At 52.9% G+C, this 14,418-nt stretch overlaps 1 protein-coding gene across 3 annotated transcripts in view; it reads right to left on the bottom strand.

The window, feature by feature from the left end:
• LSP1 (lymphocyte specific protein 1) overlaps positions 1–14,418 on the bottom strand; it is a 51,845-nt gene that overhangs the window by 12,367 nt on the left and 25,060 nt on the right. For 2 of the 3 annotated variants that reach the window (XM_067296006.1, XM_067296008.1), the window contains exons 2-9: positions 12,448–12,600; positions 8,511–8,600; positions 5,733–5,961; positions 4,663–4,788; positions 1,845–1,888; positions 1,578–1,659; positions 1,055–1,195; positions 130–210 (exon numbers count right to left, since the gene is read on the bottom strand). In XM_067296006.1, coding sequence (XP_067152107.1) covers positions 130–210; positions 1,055–1,195; positions 1,578–1,659; positions 1,845–1,888; positions 4,663–4,788; positions 5,733–5,961; positions 8,511–8,600; positions 12,448–12,600 — 946 coding nt within the window. The remainder of the gene's footprint in view (positions 1–129; positions 211–1,054; positions 1,196–1,577; positions 1,660–1,844; positions 1,889–4,662; positions 4,789–5,732; positions 5,962–8,510; positions 8,601–12,447; positions 12,601–14,418) is intronic. The other variant, XM_013957959.2, reaches the window with a different exon arrangement.

Below are 14,418 nucleotides of genomic sequence, written 5' to 3'. Positions count from 1 at the left end.
TTGGGAAGAGCTCTCTTATGGTCTAGATATGCAAATGATTTGGTGGATACAGGCAATCCCCATCCATACAGACCTTTTCTTCTTCACAAAAGAGGAAGTACTTCAGTACTTGCACAGATACTAACTTACCTTGATATTGGTCTCAGGTTTGGGATTGCCCTTCTGTTCCCAAAGGCTTCTTTTACTCACGATGTCTCCAGCCACAATATCCTGAGAAGAGGTTGTTCTCATTACCCTTCACTGGCAATGCTGCTGAACATGCTTTTTTTCACATCCCTTTCAAACCCACACATCTGACCTCTTTTAATACATAACGTCACATTGTCTGACCTATGACAGCTGCAGCTAAAACCCAAGACTATGAAAACTTCTTCCTATTCCCAATATATCTTAGGTTTTTCCCTTTCTCAGTCTCTTCCACAGGAGACTGGATCAGAGATCCAAGATGTTTATTTTCTTAAATTCGTTAACTATTTAAGACATGTTAACATCAAGAAACTGTTATGTGGAAATAATTTCGCTCACATAAACATAGATTTGCAAGCCATGTGTTTCAGAATCACCCTCACTCTCAGGGGCCAGAAAATGAAATTACCAAGAAAACAATACACAATATTCTTTGCATTTTTCAAGTTTGCAAGATTTATCTTGATGATAGATCCAACTTAGTGCTCAACAACTGGAGTTCAGTCGAGTCCCCACGATAAAAGTTGCACCATTTCTCCACCAGCTGCATTAATTCCCATTTCAAGACAAAGGCTCAACCAGCTTGGGAGGTTTTCCTAGCTGTACCACTGAGGAACAATTCAGGACCCTAGCAGAGATGAATCTAAGCTCTGAGGTACAAGGTCTTAGATGCTGATGAAAGGGACCAAGTCCCTAATATCAAGACTTTTAGAGCCCTGGCTCCATGCTGTCTGCTGCTGGTTAGCATGACCAATGAGCCATATAAACAGGCTGTTACACTCATACAGGGCAAGTGTAATGCACGTTGCATGCAGAGGTCAACCCTTTTTCTCCTGCACAGACAGGGTAGGTCATGCAAGTGCCTTACCTTACAGGTTGGCGACTTCACGGAGGACTGAGCTGCAACCTCTCCAGTCTCCCAGAGGCTTTTTGTGCTGGCTACCACCATGCTTGTGGTGGGAATGTCAAGGGATGGTTGTCGGATGGGTTTTGGAGCCTTTGTGGATGTCTGGAAAATAAATGGAGAATGAACACCATCAGGGAACTTCTCAGCTCCAAACCTGTATTTTCTCTGTAATTGGAAGTCCTCAGGGATGAGGGGATGTGAAAGGAGACTTGAAGGGCCTTGCTATTCCCTGCCAGATGTTTTCACCCAGTAGTCAGGGAACATGAGGAAACAAGGATGCAGTGGTTCACAGAAGAAATCTACTTTATCCCTTGAAAGTTTCTAGAGATAGGAGACAGGGGTGCTCCGATCCAAGGAGAGGCAACTTGGTTGTCACCTTGCAGATGGTGGGACTAAGAAGTAGGCCAGGAGAACGATACCTTGCAAAGAGGGCTCCTTGGAGGGTGGGGACAGAGAGCTAGGCCAGTGCAACACAGCCACTCACCTCAATGGCCTGCGTGTATTGCTCCAGTCTATCATCTATCTTCGATACAGGAAGGGGAGGCTGGGTCTTCTTTATGCTGTTACTGGAGAGAAAAGCAGAGGAATAAGGCAGCTCCCTTGTGGGAAGGACTCCAGTGCCTCGGGCAGGATTTTGAGGGCCACAGGCAGTCTGGCATCGTCACCCACCCTCTCAGCAGAGCCCTCAGGCATCCTTCATTTGAAACAAGGGGTCTGCTTTACCCTAACTCCCCAACAACCCTAGAGATACCTTTTCTTTATTGAGCGGTTCAGCGATTCAGTTCTGTCCGTGATCTAAAAGTGGGAGAAAGAAGACAAGGATATTACTTCTCCACAGACCTTGGATGAATGTGCATCACCTTGGTTGACCATAGTCCAGCCACTTTCCTTTTCTGCTCCCTCACCCAAATTTTGGGCAGAAATGCCTCACTCAATTCTGTACTCCCACCCAGGCCACTGACAGACAGTGAGCATCCCCTTTACTTTTTGTTTTTGGAGGTAAGCGAGAAGAGTTCCTCTCAAAAGCTCCAGTACACAGAAGCAGCCCAACCAAATTCAGGGGCAAACCAACATGCAACTTGACTGACAGCTCAAGCAGCAACTAGGGCCATTTTCTCTAATCCTTCCATTCAAGGACCAGGTATCTTCTCTCAGACACTTGGTTTCCTTGCCATACCCAAGGGAGACAAAGTGGCAGGTGAGAAAAGGCAGGGAAAAAAAGCTAGAGGCACTGCCAGCCAAGGCTGCAGAAGAAGAGCCAAGCATGAGAACAATACAGGCATGAGTTACAGCAGCTTATCCACACCAGAGAGGGCAATTTAGTGCTCAGAGCCTCCTGCAAGGCAACTCTTCCAGGCAAGCCATCAGGGAAGAGTTTTGCACAAGATGCTCCTGTGTCCTGTGCAAGAATTGTTTGACAGGAAGGCAAGCAAACACTTCACAACCACTGAAATAGGCTGAAATGTTGCTAAACTTCACAGCTCTTTCATGGCCCAGAAAACAAGAACACAGAGACACAATCACTTTCAAGTCAAAGGGTAGCGTATTTTTTTTAGCAGCAAGTCCTACAGACCCAAGGATCAGCAACCAAGTAACAAGGAGCCATTCCCCTGCACATCACTGCTTGTGCCATGGGAAATGTTACCTACCTGTCAGCAGATAAAAAGCAGTGCTAAATGCTCATTTTAAGGAGCTTTCAGGAAGCCAGTGCTAAATTTTAACTGATCAGAAGACAAGGCAGCATCACGGAGAGGACACGTTTAACAGCGGCACGGAAGAGTGCAAGGCCCATTAGGGGAGAGCACAGCAATCAACAAACTGCAGCCTGGGCTAACCGGGATGTGCTCAGGAGAAGCGCTCTGCCGGGTCCTAACACAGCAGCGTGACATATATCCCACCAGCAAGCAGTTTGCACCTGGCAGGCTGTCTGCCTGCTGGCACCTTGCTCCTTCAGGCAGCGCAGGAGGAACCGATGCTTGCCTCTGAGCCATGACTTCGGAGACTGGGTTCTTACCCTCCACTTGCCTTTCCCTCTAGGCCGTTGACAGCAGGGTTGCACCTTGCTATGGTGCCACAGCAGCTGAACGGCCACCTCAGGTAGATCCTTGTCCATGTCTCAGCTTCTCAGCCACAAGCAGATAAGCTATCAACAGGAAAAGCTCTTGCCTTTTCGCTGGAATCAGTATTTCTGCTGAGCAACCCAAGGCCAAAACACCTTCCTGGTGGTCAATTTAATTCTTAGCATTCGCATAAAACCCTACTAGCTGGAATGTAAAGATCCTCCTTTCTTTGGAAAGATCCCAAGCTCATATTTTTCCTGAACAGCTTTACATTCAGCTTTGTGTATTCATGAGCTCTGACATCACCATTATAAAAAAACCTGTATTTCTTACCCTTTCCCTGGGCTAATCCTAGCAACAGCAGTTAAGCTCAGATCCGGAAGCTATGTGAGTTTTGGGGCTGCAATGCCAAAAGTTTCAGCACATAAAAGGCATTGGAAGAGCTTCCCACATTTCCCCACTGGTCCCTCTCCAGGGATCTGCTTTGGCCATCCCCACCCCACTTTTAAACCTAACATTAGCATGTGGCCTGCATCCAAACCCTCTTTTGCTCCCCACATTTTATTTGATTTTAAAAGGCCTCTCCATACAGAGCAGTAATCTGATGGTTATAGATGATGAAACCTTCTTCCTACTACTTATTTCCTGTTGCAAGAGGAAGCACTCAATTCTCCCTGTCCGGAAATATTGACTAAGAAACAAATAGTGCAGATCTCAATGCAAAAAAAGCAAGGATAATACCAATAGCAGGTTAACAGGCTACCCAGACTCCTCACCATTTCCCCCAGAGCTAATACCAACAAGCTTACAGCTTAGAGGGAAAGACAAAAAGCCATACACTACAGAAACCACTTATCTGCATCTGTTGTATTTGAAAGCACATGCACAGAACTAAGGATTTGTACCAAATGCAACAGAAGTCACAAGATGCAATTCAGATGTTGTCAAAAATTGAAGTTTCACATGACTGCGTCAATTCTGACAGATGTGGGTAGGAAAGGACAAGCTGTTTCAGAGACCAGGAATTCAAGTCTGTTTAAAAAAACATTTAAGTGATATTTTCTGATTTTATTCCAAGTTAGATAGGGAAATTCCAATGCTTCATGTTTTTTCTTGGAAGAGAAGCTTAATTTTCTCATCAAATAAGACACAGGAGCTTAATCAAATTCACAAGCTTAAGATACATACATCTTTCTTACTATTATAACGTTCCCTGAAGTCTTCACCGAACTTTAGAGATTCATGGCAATTGGCAACGCATACACATACAGCTAGAGACAGCTGTGGCCTCAAACAGTTTACAGTTCAGGTAGACAAAGTAGGAGGACAGGAGTTTCCATGTTACAAACAAGGCAGATGAGGCAGACAGATTAAGTGATTTGTCCAAGTCTGTAGCAGAAAACAGAATTCACACCCTACGTTACCACAACGTCATCTTCCCTCGTTCTTAATTACGTGCCCTATCGTAGTATTTGTCATTGCCTCCAGACCGGCCCTGTGAACACAAACCTTGGTGGAGCACACCGCAGTGTGATCAGAGCACAGCTCCTCCTCCTCCTCCAGGCTGGCAGGGCTTGGAGCTTTCTGGCGTTTTTCTGGTGTTTCCTCCTCTTCATTTCTCCTTCTCTTCTTTTCCTGAGCGCAGAAAATGAACAAGCCAAGAAGTGAGCTGGTCAAAATGCTTATTACAACAAAAGTGATTTCCCCCCCCCCCCTTTCCCAGGTTTACTCCCTTGCACTAAATGAATACTCAGACACAAAGCTTTGAGTTCGCATCTTCCCATGTTGAAACATCCAGGAAGAACCTCATGTGTGAATTTAAATAAATAAGTAAGCAGACAAGTTTGGCAGGTTCAAGGTTCCAGAATGACATGGAAAGGAGTCCTTGCATCAGTTACTAAAGGCTTCTTCCCACTATTGAGAAAGGAAGACATGAATTTCTCATTTAGAAGCTGTCAGGAGAGAGAGTAGCTGCCTTTATTCTAAAGGGCTACAAAGGCTCACATACAGCCACTGTATGCTTTTGCATTTGGACTGTGTAGCAAGTCAAAAATCCATTTACAACAAAAGAGCTAAAGCTCAGCAACCCAAGATATTTGCACACAGCTCAAGTTTTGGCTTTGTCTCTCATTTACCAGGAATTACACCTTGCTGAAAGAGCAGAGATAGAAAACCTCAGCTGGGAGCAAGGCAAGATTTGCAGATACATCAAGCCAAAGTGCTTCAAAGGTGCAACAAAGGTTAGAGAGAGAAAAACAAGTAGTAAAATTAAGGTTTGAGGACTCCTAAAGAGCTATTCACTGTTCACAAAACCACAGGAGAAATAATAGCACTTCCTTCTTGGCGCTTGCATGGGCTTGAATAAACCGCTACGAACTCTGGGAGTAGATACACCACCTAGGAAGAGGGAGAGGTTGCCCACAGTGACACCCCAGCAACACACATAGGTAAGAATGGGACAGGCCCCATGTTACACCCACACACCACGTCTACGTGGGCCCAGCACCCATCAGTGTAAAGTGCATTGGCAAGCTGAGTTTCTCAGCAGCCACCAGCCATGGCCCTCCCACCAGACCTACAGAGAGGAACAGGCCAGCTTCTCCTGGTCCAACCTCCTGCTCAGCTCTCTCCTCCTCCTGTTGCTCTTGGACATCATCTTCCTCATGGCTCTGCCTCTCCTCCTCCCTCACTACCATATTCTCTTCCCGGATCTCCTCCGGGCTTTCCTGATCCAGCTGAATCTGCTCCAGTTTGACCTCAGCTTCCCTCACACCACCGTCCTCTTCCTCATATGACTGTCGTGGAGACCTAGACATGGGGGAAGAGAAGTCAGAAAAGCAAAACGTGTTGTTATGAGCCTACAGACACTATCAGGTGCCTCAGTCCTCTAGAAACCCAGTTTTATCATTCCCCCAAGCATACAACTACTGGGAGTTTTAAACCAGGGCTCAGAGCCACTTTTGTGGTCCTGTCTGGGTTCCTCACTCCCAGCCAGACATTAAGAGCGGTCACATCACACGGCTGCCAGTGCCAGGCTCACACAGGCCTAGGAAAACCCAGCAAAAAATAAAGCAGCCCCAAAGCAGCCAGGGTCACCAAGAGCCTTGGTGTGGGTAAAGATTACAACGGGGTTTTTACAAATTCCTATAGGTCTCAGAGCCTGTAGAGAGGAGACCCGCTAGTATTTTTTTAGTGATCAGATTTGCAAAAGCAGAACAGCCCACGCACTTGGGCACAGAGACAGTGGGAGCAGACACCTAACCCCAGAGCTCTCACTGGCTCATGGTTTTACACCAGGATGTTATTGCCATCTTGCATTCTCCAGCTGGAGAAGAGCTTTCTCCTCCCACCCATTTCTTAGAAAATTGCCTGGCTTGCAACAGCAGCTGTGGGTCCTCTGACAGCAAGGCTAGAAAGCTGGCTAGCAGGCGGCTGCTGGAGCGCGGGGGTGACTCACTGCTTCTGCCTCACCATCCAGCACCAAAACATGGGAGAAGCTCAAACTACAGTTTTCCACCACCCAGCTCTCTGCTGCCGCTGGCAAGGCAGTTCACAAAGCAGCCACCTTCCAGCCCTCCTCACCGACCACACAGGGAAACATTTTGGCCGGATATATGCTGCATATCCTGGTGTGCTGGCCTTGCTACCAATCATCCTCCCAAGACAGTAAGGTCACTCACAGCAAACAGGCTCTGAGGGCTTCACAGCCCAGGTAACCAGCTTCTTTAGCCAAGGCGCCTCAGCCAGCAATGCCTACAGCTAAAGGGCAAGCCTGTGTTAAGCATTCAGGCCAACAGACACGACACTGTGTACGGGATGCCTTTATAGCTTCGCAGCTCTGTACGGGAAGCAGCTAGCCAGGCACATCATCGCAAAGGCAACGGGCACATCCCAGCTCTCACCTTCCTACACGCAACTTACAGCTGCGGGGACGCAGCTCTCCCCCCGCAAAGGGGCACAACGCCTGAAGGACAGGAGAACCTGCCTTAGCACCAGGGAGCTCCGGGGACGCACCAGCCCTTTCGGCTCCACCCAGCAGAGAGCAGCCGCCTCCGTTCTCTCACTCACAGCTACAGCCCAAACATCCATCACGAGAAAAACGGAGTTCGCTCCCTACCCAGTTAAGCAGGAAAGAGCGGAGCCGGGAAACCCTGGCTCCAGCACTGCTTCGTTCAGCACGGAGAGTCAAAGCCAGAAACACAAGCTACCTGTGCCTCCCGCAGCCCTCCAAGCTTTTCCTCCAGCGGCACAGATGAGCAAGGAGAAGGGGCAAAGCCGCCAAACAGACTTTCGAGGGCACGACCACTGGCTGGGGGCAACCTCAGCTTTCACGGAGAGCTCCCCTGGCAGCAGACTCGCAAAGCACGAGTCCCTTCTGCTGCTTCTCCTGACCAGCCTCCCACCGAAAGCCTGCCCAGCTGCAGCCACTGGCTTTAAGGCACCACCCCTCTGCGACGGGCTTCACCTGGCGCCGGTGCCCCACTGCCGGCTCCTGATTGCTCCCCCAGCCCTGACCGCCAGCGCTGCTCCCGCGGCTCCAGCAATGCCTCGGGGCTCGGAGCTGCGAAGGGGGAAGGGAAAGCTTTCGGATGGATTGAACTACTGTGTTTGGAACAGCAAGTAAGAGCTCAGCTCTACTTATCTGCTCAGCAGTAAATATTAACCTTACACACTTTTTCAGCCTTGTATATAAAGAAGAGGCTGTGTCATCACAGGACAAGTTTCCCCATAAAATCAGACTACTGAGAGAGCTAAGTCACAGAGTTCAAGTACAGGTACACGGTGTCCAAGGGAAGTACTTAAGGCAGGATTTGGCCCTTAACTTCTGGGTAGTGACTGAAGAGCCTGCAAACAAGCACCACTCAGGGATCTTTGCTGCCTGTTTTCCACTGCTGAAAGAGGAGTCAGGCACGAGGTGGGCTGGGGCCATAACACCCACTATGCTGACACGAGCCAGGAAGCAGCAATAACTTAGAACAGCTTTTTAGACTGCCTGGATTATGTTAGAGGCCATTTCAGCCCCTGCAGCAGCTCAGGTGGCTTAAATCCGCTGTTGTCACTCCTCCAAATCCAGGCCTCCTGGCAGCCTGCCACCGCCGCGAGTGCAAAGCTGCCCCCAAACATCCCCGATGCCCGGGACAGTCCCGGAGTCCTTCTCTCCCCACTAGCCCAAATCGCAGGCGGAGAGCATCCCCCTGCGAGGCGAGGGGCCCATCCTGCCCTGCTCGCGCTCAAGGCTCTGGCCTCCAGCTTTGCGTGCTAGCCTTAAACTGGGCTTGATCGCTCCTCCCCGGGGACGGTCCCTTTGCTGGGCATGTTTGTTTCCCCTTCCCTCGTTCAGTCGTTGTCCTACCCACCTCTGCTTGCGCTGCTCGAGTTTCTGCGACCAGTCGCTGAACCCCTCATCCTCCTCCAGCTCCGAAGTCTCGGAGGGCTTAAAGTCGTAGCTGAAACACAGCAGGGGGAAAAGTTAGGATGAGAACAGCGCAAAGAACCAAAGTTGGCCTGGAAGAACCCCAGGCTGATCCTGTCCCTCTCCCCCTCCAGTTATTGCATCTTCTTTCCTGTGACCTTCTTTCCTGCTCCCAAATCCCACTTTAATCCTTATTCTCCATTATGGGAAAGATGCTTTTGCGAGTGCTTACGAACTCCCCCTGTACAAAGGGGATCTCATCGCAAGATGAAAAGGAAGTAGGAGCAGCTCTGTCTCTCCAGCAGAAGTACCCAGCTGCCTGCGTGGTCTCTTGGGGCTGCAAGCCGACCAGCATAAGATAAGCAATCCTTCTTGTCCATGACTTTCTTCCGCACTGGAGTTGACCCTAGCTTGTTTGGACCAGAGGTGTTTCAGACTGGATTCCCGCTTATCCTGTGTTTGTTTTCCTCATGCAACCCCATACAAAAAGCAATCAGCACGAGCTGGCCTGAACAGAAAGCTGGGTCACGAAGTCAGGAAGATCTAGTGCTTAGGACACCAGCTCAAGTTCTGGGTTTGATCTGCAAGTTCCCCATACTGCTCTGAGCCAGGGAAATGCAATTTCAAGACCATCTGCCCCATCTCAAAGCAGCATGAGATGAGCGGGTGAGGCCTCAGATCCTCACATCCTGGGAGGACGAATTGCAGGAGCAGCTCTGAAACGCAGGGCCCCACAGTGCTGCAGACCCAAACACCTACGCGTTCCTCCCTCCTCTGGCCTGTGCCCTGTATTCGTGATTTGGGGATGAGGCATTAAAAGCCAGTGGCTCTAACCGGCTCCAGAGGGAATGGATTTACCCAAAGAGGGGCAGGGAGCGAGCTTGCTTCAGGAAGCCCTTCTTACAGGATCACTTTAATTCCCAGCTGTGCTTTGCCCTGGCCCTGAAGCCCACTCCAGGCAGCTCCCTTCTGCAGCAGCACCCACCGCCAGAGGCCAAAACCCCGTCAAGCAGTCAGATGCCGCCTCTTCCGCCTCCCAAAGATCCCTGTGGGGCAACCAAGAGGAGCTTAAGCTCAAGGAAAAAAAACTGTACCCGGGAGGGGAAAACCCTCCTCCTTGTTACTGAACAGGTCAGGAGAGAGGAGGAAGCACTTCCGTACTGCAGCACGTCGCCGTCCAGTCCGGAGAGCGCACAGGCGCGTTCCCAGGCTGTGACGAAAGCCCTCCGCAGGGAGCTAACACTTAACCTGCAACCCCGGCGCCCCGCCAGCCGGATGGAGCATCAGCCCTCCTGGGTCGCACAGCTGCCTGCACCACATGTGGGTTGGCCCCGTGTGGGGATTTTTTTCCTATTTTTTCCCTCGCATTCAGGACAAAAATTGCCGGGCGACCGAGGCTCTTGGGTGCGCAGCGGCTCATCGGTGCCCGCACTGCAAGCGGCTGCCTGAGGAGGGACCTTCACAGATGTTCTTGGGACAGAAGATGGCCAAATCCCCCAGGACCGAGTCTGGAAGAGGCTGCAGATCTCCGGAGTCCCAAGTCAGTGCTTTGGGGGAGCTGCAGAGCTGACGATGCACGAGGGCAGAATTGCTCAGGTATTTGTGTCCCCGGCCACGGGCCCGTGGCCGGATGAGAAGAGCTGAGCGTGAGCCCGGGACGCACAGGGAAGAGCCGCGTCCCACTGTTCTCCCTGGGAGCGAGGGAGAACAGCTGAACGCTGTTCGAAAACCTGCTCGCTTCCTTTAGGTGCCTGCGCTCCTCGGGAAACCGGGCCCCCGCTGAAAGCGCTGAGCCAGCACGCTTACGTCAGCACCGGTTAAGCTGCTAAATTAGGAGCCTCCCTGAAAAGTGACCCTGCCTGGGCATTTCCAGCGGGGAAATCCAATCAGCGTAAGGCGATGCTGACATCGATCCTTGCCGCTCCCGAGGCCGTACACGCCGCCGGCACTCACAGCCCTTCCGCATCCATCCTTTTCCCCGCTACAATGGCTTTGCTTGGCCCTGCCACGACGGGGCGGGAAAGGAGGCGCCGTCCCTCCCGCCACGGGCAGGATGCGCTCCCCTGGGTCCCGGGCGGCTGCGAGAGCCCGCGAAGAGCAGGGCGCCACCAGCTTGGGGAAGGAAAAGGGTGACGGCAGCAACCAGGAGCGAGCGGGCACGGCCAGCCTTCGGGTGTAGCTTGCCTGGCCTGTCTTCGGGACCCAAGAAGCTCAGCAGCTGTTCGGATTTCCTACAAACCGGCCGTTTTGCAGATTCCTTCTTTCCTTTTTTCGGTTGGAGGGGAAAGGGAAGAGAGGAACTTCAGCAGGTCCCTGGGGTCCGAGGAAATGCCGAGGGCCTGTTTACACAAGCAGGAGTGACACGAATGGGATGAGTCACGGCGGGAAAGAGGGGGCAGTGTTTACACAAGAGAGAGCCGAGCTGGGGAAGATTAATAGCAGCGGCCTCGGCTGAATGAGCAAGCCCAGGTGGCTGTCAGCAGCTGCAGGAGAAACCAGGGAAGGGCCAGGGAAGCAGCAACATCCTCTTGCAGCGAAGCCCGGCTCTGCTAGCTCAAGCGCCGGGGAGCAGGGAAAAAGCGGCCCCCAGGCAGAGGGCTGGGACCTGCTGCACACGGTGCCCCTGTCCAAGGAGGACCCTCCCCAGGGTTGTATTTGCGCCTTATTTCATCTCTCCACTGAGCAGCGACCTTGGCGCAAGAGCCCTTAAGCTCTCCCAGCAGCAAGGCCTCCGCTGTCTTTTTATACCGCTATTTCAGCTGTAAGTCACGCTGCAGCTGTCGTGTCCTACCAGCTTTGCTTTCCCTCGGTCGAGAGGCTCTTGCTCTGATCGTCCCCTGAGCAGGCTGCCGAAGGCTTGGGTCCTTGCTCAGCCATCGCGGACGTGAACATTTCCGAGTGCGGTTCCTAAAACCGGGCCCCGTTTCCAGAGGCCGCCGTGAGCCAAGCGGGCTGATTCGCAGCCCCATCCGGCGCCCGGGAGGCAAACGCGAGCTGCTCCTGCCTTTCACGGACAGGATGTTCCCATTTGGTCTCCTAGCAGCTCCAAGGAGAAAGGCGTCCGCAAGCGCTCCGATTCCCAAAGCGCCTAAACACTGTTCCAGGCGAACAGCTTTAGGCACTCGGGGCGAGAGGTTTGGCGGAGGGGCCGGAGCCATTTCAGGCGCTTTGAAGCATCCACTGCAGCGGTGGGAATTTCCTTGCCCGCAGTGGTGCTTCGCAGGGGTTTGAAGGTAAACGCACAGATAAGGCCTTGTTCCAGGCAGAGGCTTTTGCACCTGGTTAACTTTGGAGACTGCGAACAGCCCCAGGTAGCTAAACGTGCAGGATCAGAGGCTACCAGGTTGGGCTACCAGGGTTGCTGCAGTCTGCTTCGCGCCTGGGGTTGGCCGCAGCATCGCCCTATAAACCAGAAACAAGAACTCTCGTCCACCATGTCAAAGACTCTCACAAACTGTTCTCTAAGCCCTGTATGAAAGGGGGGTTCGAAAAGCTAGTAATTAGTATTACTTTTCAGATCTTCTGTTTGCTTTTAGGGCAGACTACGATATTTCGTCTGCAAAATACAACTAGATGCATTTCCACAAAGGATTTTGAAACATCTTTGCAACGCTTTTAGGCAGAAAAGTCCTGAATAATTTTCAGAATAGCTTGGAAAAAACTGATCTCTGCACGGAAAAATCAGATTTTTTATAAATACCTTTTGCCATTTTTCCAGCAAAATTAAGCTGCTGCTGCTCTCTGCCTGTAATCCCAAATCCTGCCACCACAGTCCCCCAAGCCACCCTGAAGAGCAGAGACGCCTGCTCCGCAGGTGGAGGCAGTCCCTGCTGCAAGGACAGAGCGTGTTGGCCAAGGACTTATACTCGGGTACTCCTTACTGGTTTTCCTGCGCTGGAAGGCCACTCTCTGAGCAGGAGCTGGCATCGTTCAAGCCCTCTTCGGCCTGGGACCTCAGCTGCTTCTCCCGCTCCCGCCGGCGCCGCTCCCTCGCCGCTTCCTCCTCATCCTCCACGCTCCACTGCGCCGTCAGCCTGCCGAGCCAGGAGGAAAACGCATGCTTAGCGCCACGGGAGAAGGGCACGAGGGGCCTGAACCCGCGGTAACGCCCCGAGCCGCCCCCTGCTCTCTCCAGACCACCCCAGCATCTCCCAGCATCGGGAAGCCCCATTACCGGGGCCGTTCTCCACCGAATTTGCACCTTGGGAAAGGATGTTAAAGGGATTTGTGGTGCTGCAAGAAATCCCGCACCCCGAATCCCGGTCTCTGGCTCCGGGGGAGCACGCTCTGCGCCCTGGGGACCTCGACACATTCCCTCAGGGAGCTGAGCCCTTCCCGGGCAGTCAGGCGTCGCTGTGCCGATCGGCTCCCGCGCTACAGGAGCGAGGGCCCGGGGGCGGAGGGCTCCGGCGCTGCCCTGCACGCCCGCCTTCCTCGCTCGCCCAGAGGAAGAACTGCCTCGGCTTCGCCCAAACGCCTCGGCCGCTAGATAACGAGCTCCGGCACGGGACAGGCTCTCGGATCCCGGCGGGAACGATAAGGCGGCTGCAACATTCCTGCTCTGGCGATAACGCGAGCTCCGGCACGGGACGGGCTCTGCTCCTGCCCTCCCGGCCGCTGCCGGCCCGGCACTGGGCGCCCCTCCGCGGGCAGCCCCGTTCCCGCCGGCGCAGGCGCCCACCCGCCCCGAGGTTTGCAGCAGAACGGGAAGGTGTTTTGTTCAGGAAAAATCTGGCTTTTCCACTTGACCTATGAAACGCGTAAACCTCTCCGGGGGGGACTCACTCCGAGACTATTTCACGCTAGCAGCGCGGCCGTGAGCTCCCCGGGCGCTCGGGCAGGACGCCCAGGCTCGGCCCCTTCCCCGGGAGGACCTTGGCACAGCACGGTGCCCACCAGCCCCTCTTGCAGAAGATGGGGGTGACCCCCTCGTCGATATTCATGGTCCCTGCAGGGCGCCCAGCACGAGCTGCTGCGGAAAACCGGGGCCAGCGTGTTTTCCGCCTCTCCGAGCGGCTCGTTTTCCAACGCTTCCTTTGTGCGTTGGCAGATCTTGCACGGCCTCTTGCTTTATCTTGCGGGGGGTCCTTCTGCAGATGGCACCAGGTGAGTTCAGCCACGCTCTTCCTCTCCTCCCCCTTGTTGCCCCTTTCCACCTTATCCTCTGCGGAACAAGAGCGTGGAGCCACCAGAACGGGGGCCGAGAGACCCCTCCTCCCCCTTCCGCGTTCGCTCCACACTCATATTTATTGTTTCCCCCAGGTTCCCATAGAAACCGTTGTCTGTGGTCCTGGCAGGAAGCCACTGTGTTGTTGTGTGTGTGTGTGTGTGTGGTTTTTTTTTTATATATAAATGAAGTCATTCATTAAGCTCTGCCATGATCTCCCTCCCTCGTGTGACAACTCCAGACAGTCTCCAGTTCAGGAAGGCTCTTAACCCTCTCCCTCCTGGATTGCCCCGGTTCGAAGAGGGAAGGTCCCCACTCACGCCAGAGCAAACCAGATTTTGATTTTGACCTGATTCCTACCCCCCGCGCCACTTACTGGGAAAGCCTGGGTGGAGGCAGCGTTGCGACGCCCCCCGGATTTGGCTGGAGCCCCCAGGGGGTCCCGCATGGATGCTGTGAGCTTTTCACACAGCAAAAGTCACCGGGGTTTGCAGCCCTCCCCGTTTCCCGCTGGGATGCGGCTAATTCCCCATGACCTCACCGGCTCGCTATTCTGTCGCTCCGGCTTCTGCACGGGCCCTGTGGCCTGCGTGCAGAGGACACCGGGGCGACTGTCGCGGGGAGAAGGATTTTTCCGCAAAGCAGAGGAATATCCTTCCAGCTCCCTTTGCCGGAGAGCAGCCCG

This window comes from Apteryx mantelli, chromosome 4, assembly GCF_036417845.1.
Source record: "Apteryx mantelli isolate bAptMan1 chromosome 4, bAptMan1.hap1, whole genome shotgun sequence".
Lineage (NCBI taxonomy): Eukaryota > Metazoa > Chordata > Aves > Apterygiformes > Apterygidae > Apteryx > Apteryx mantelli.
Note: the sequence above shows the minus strand (reverse complement) of the source record. Positions and strands in the feature narration are given on the sequence as shown.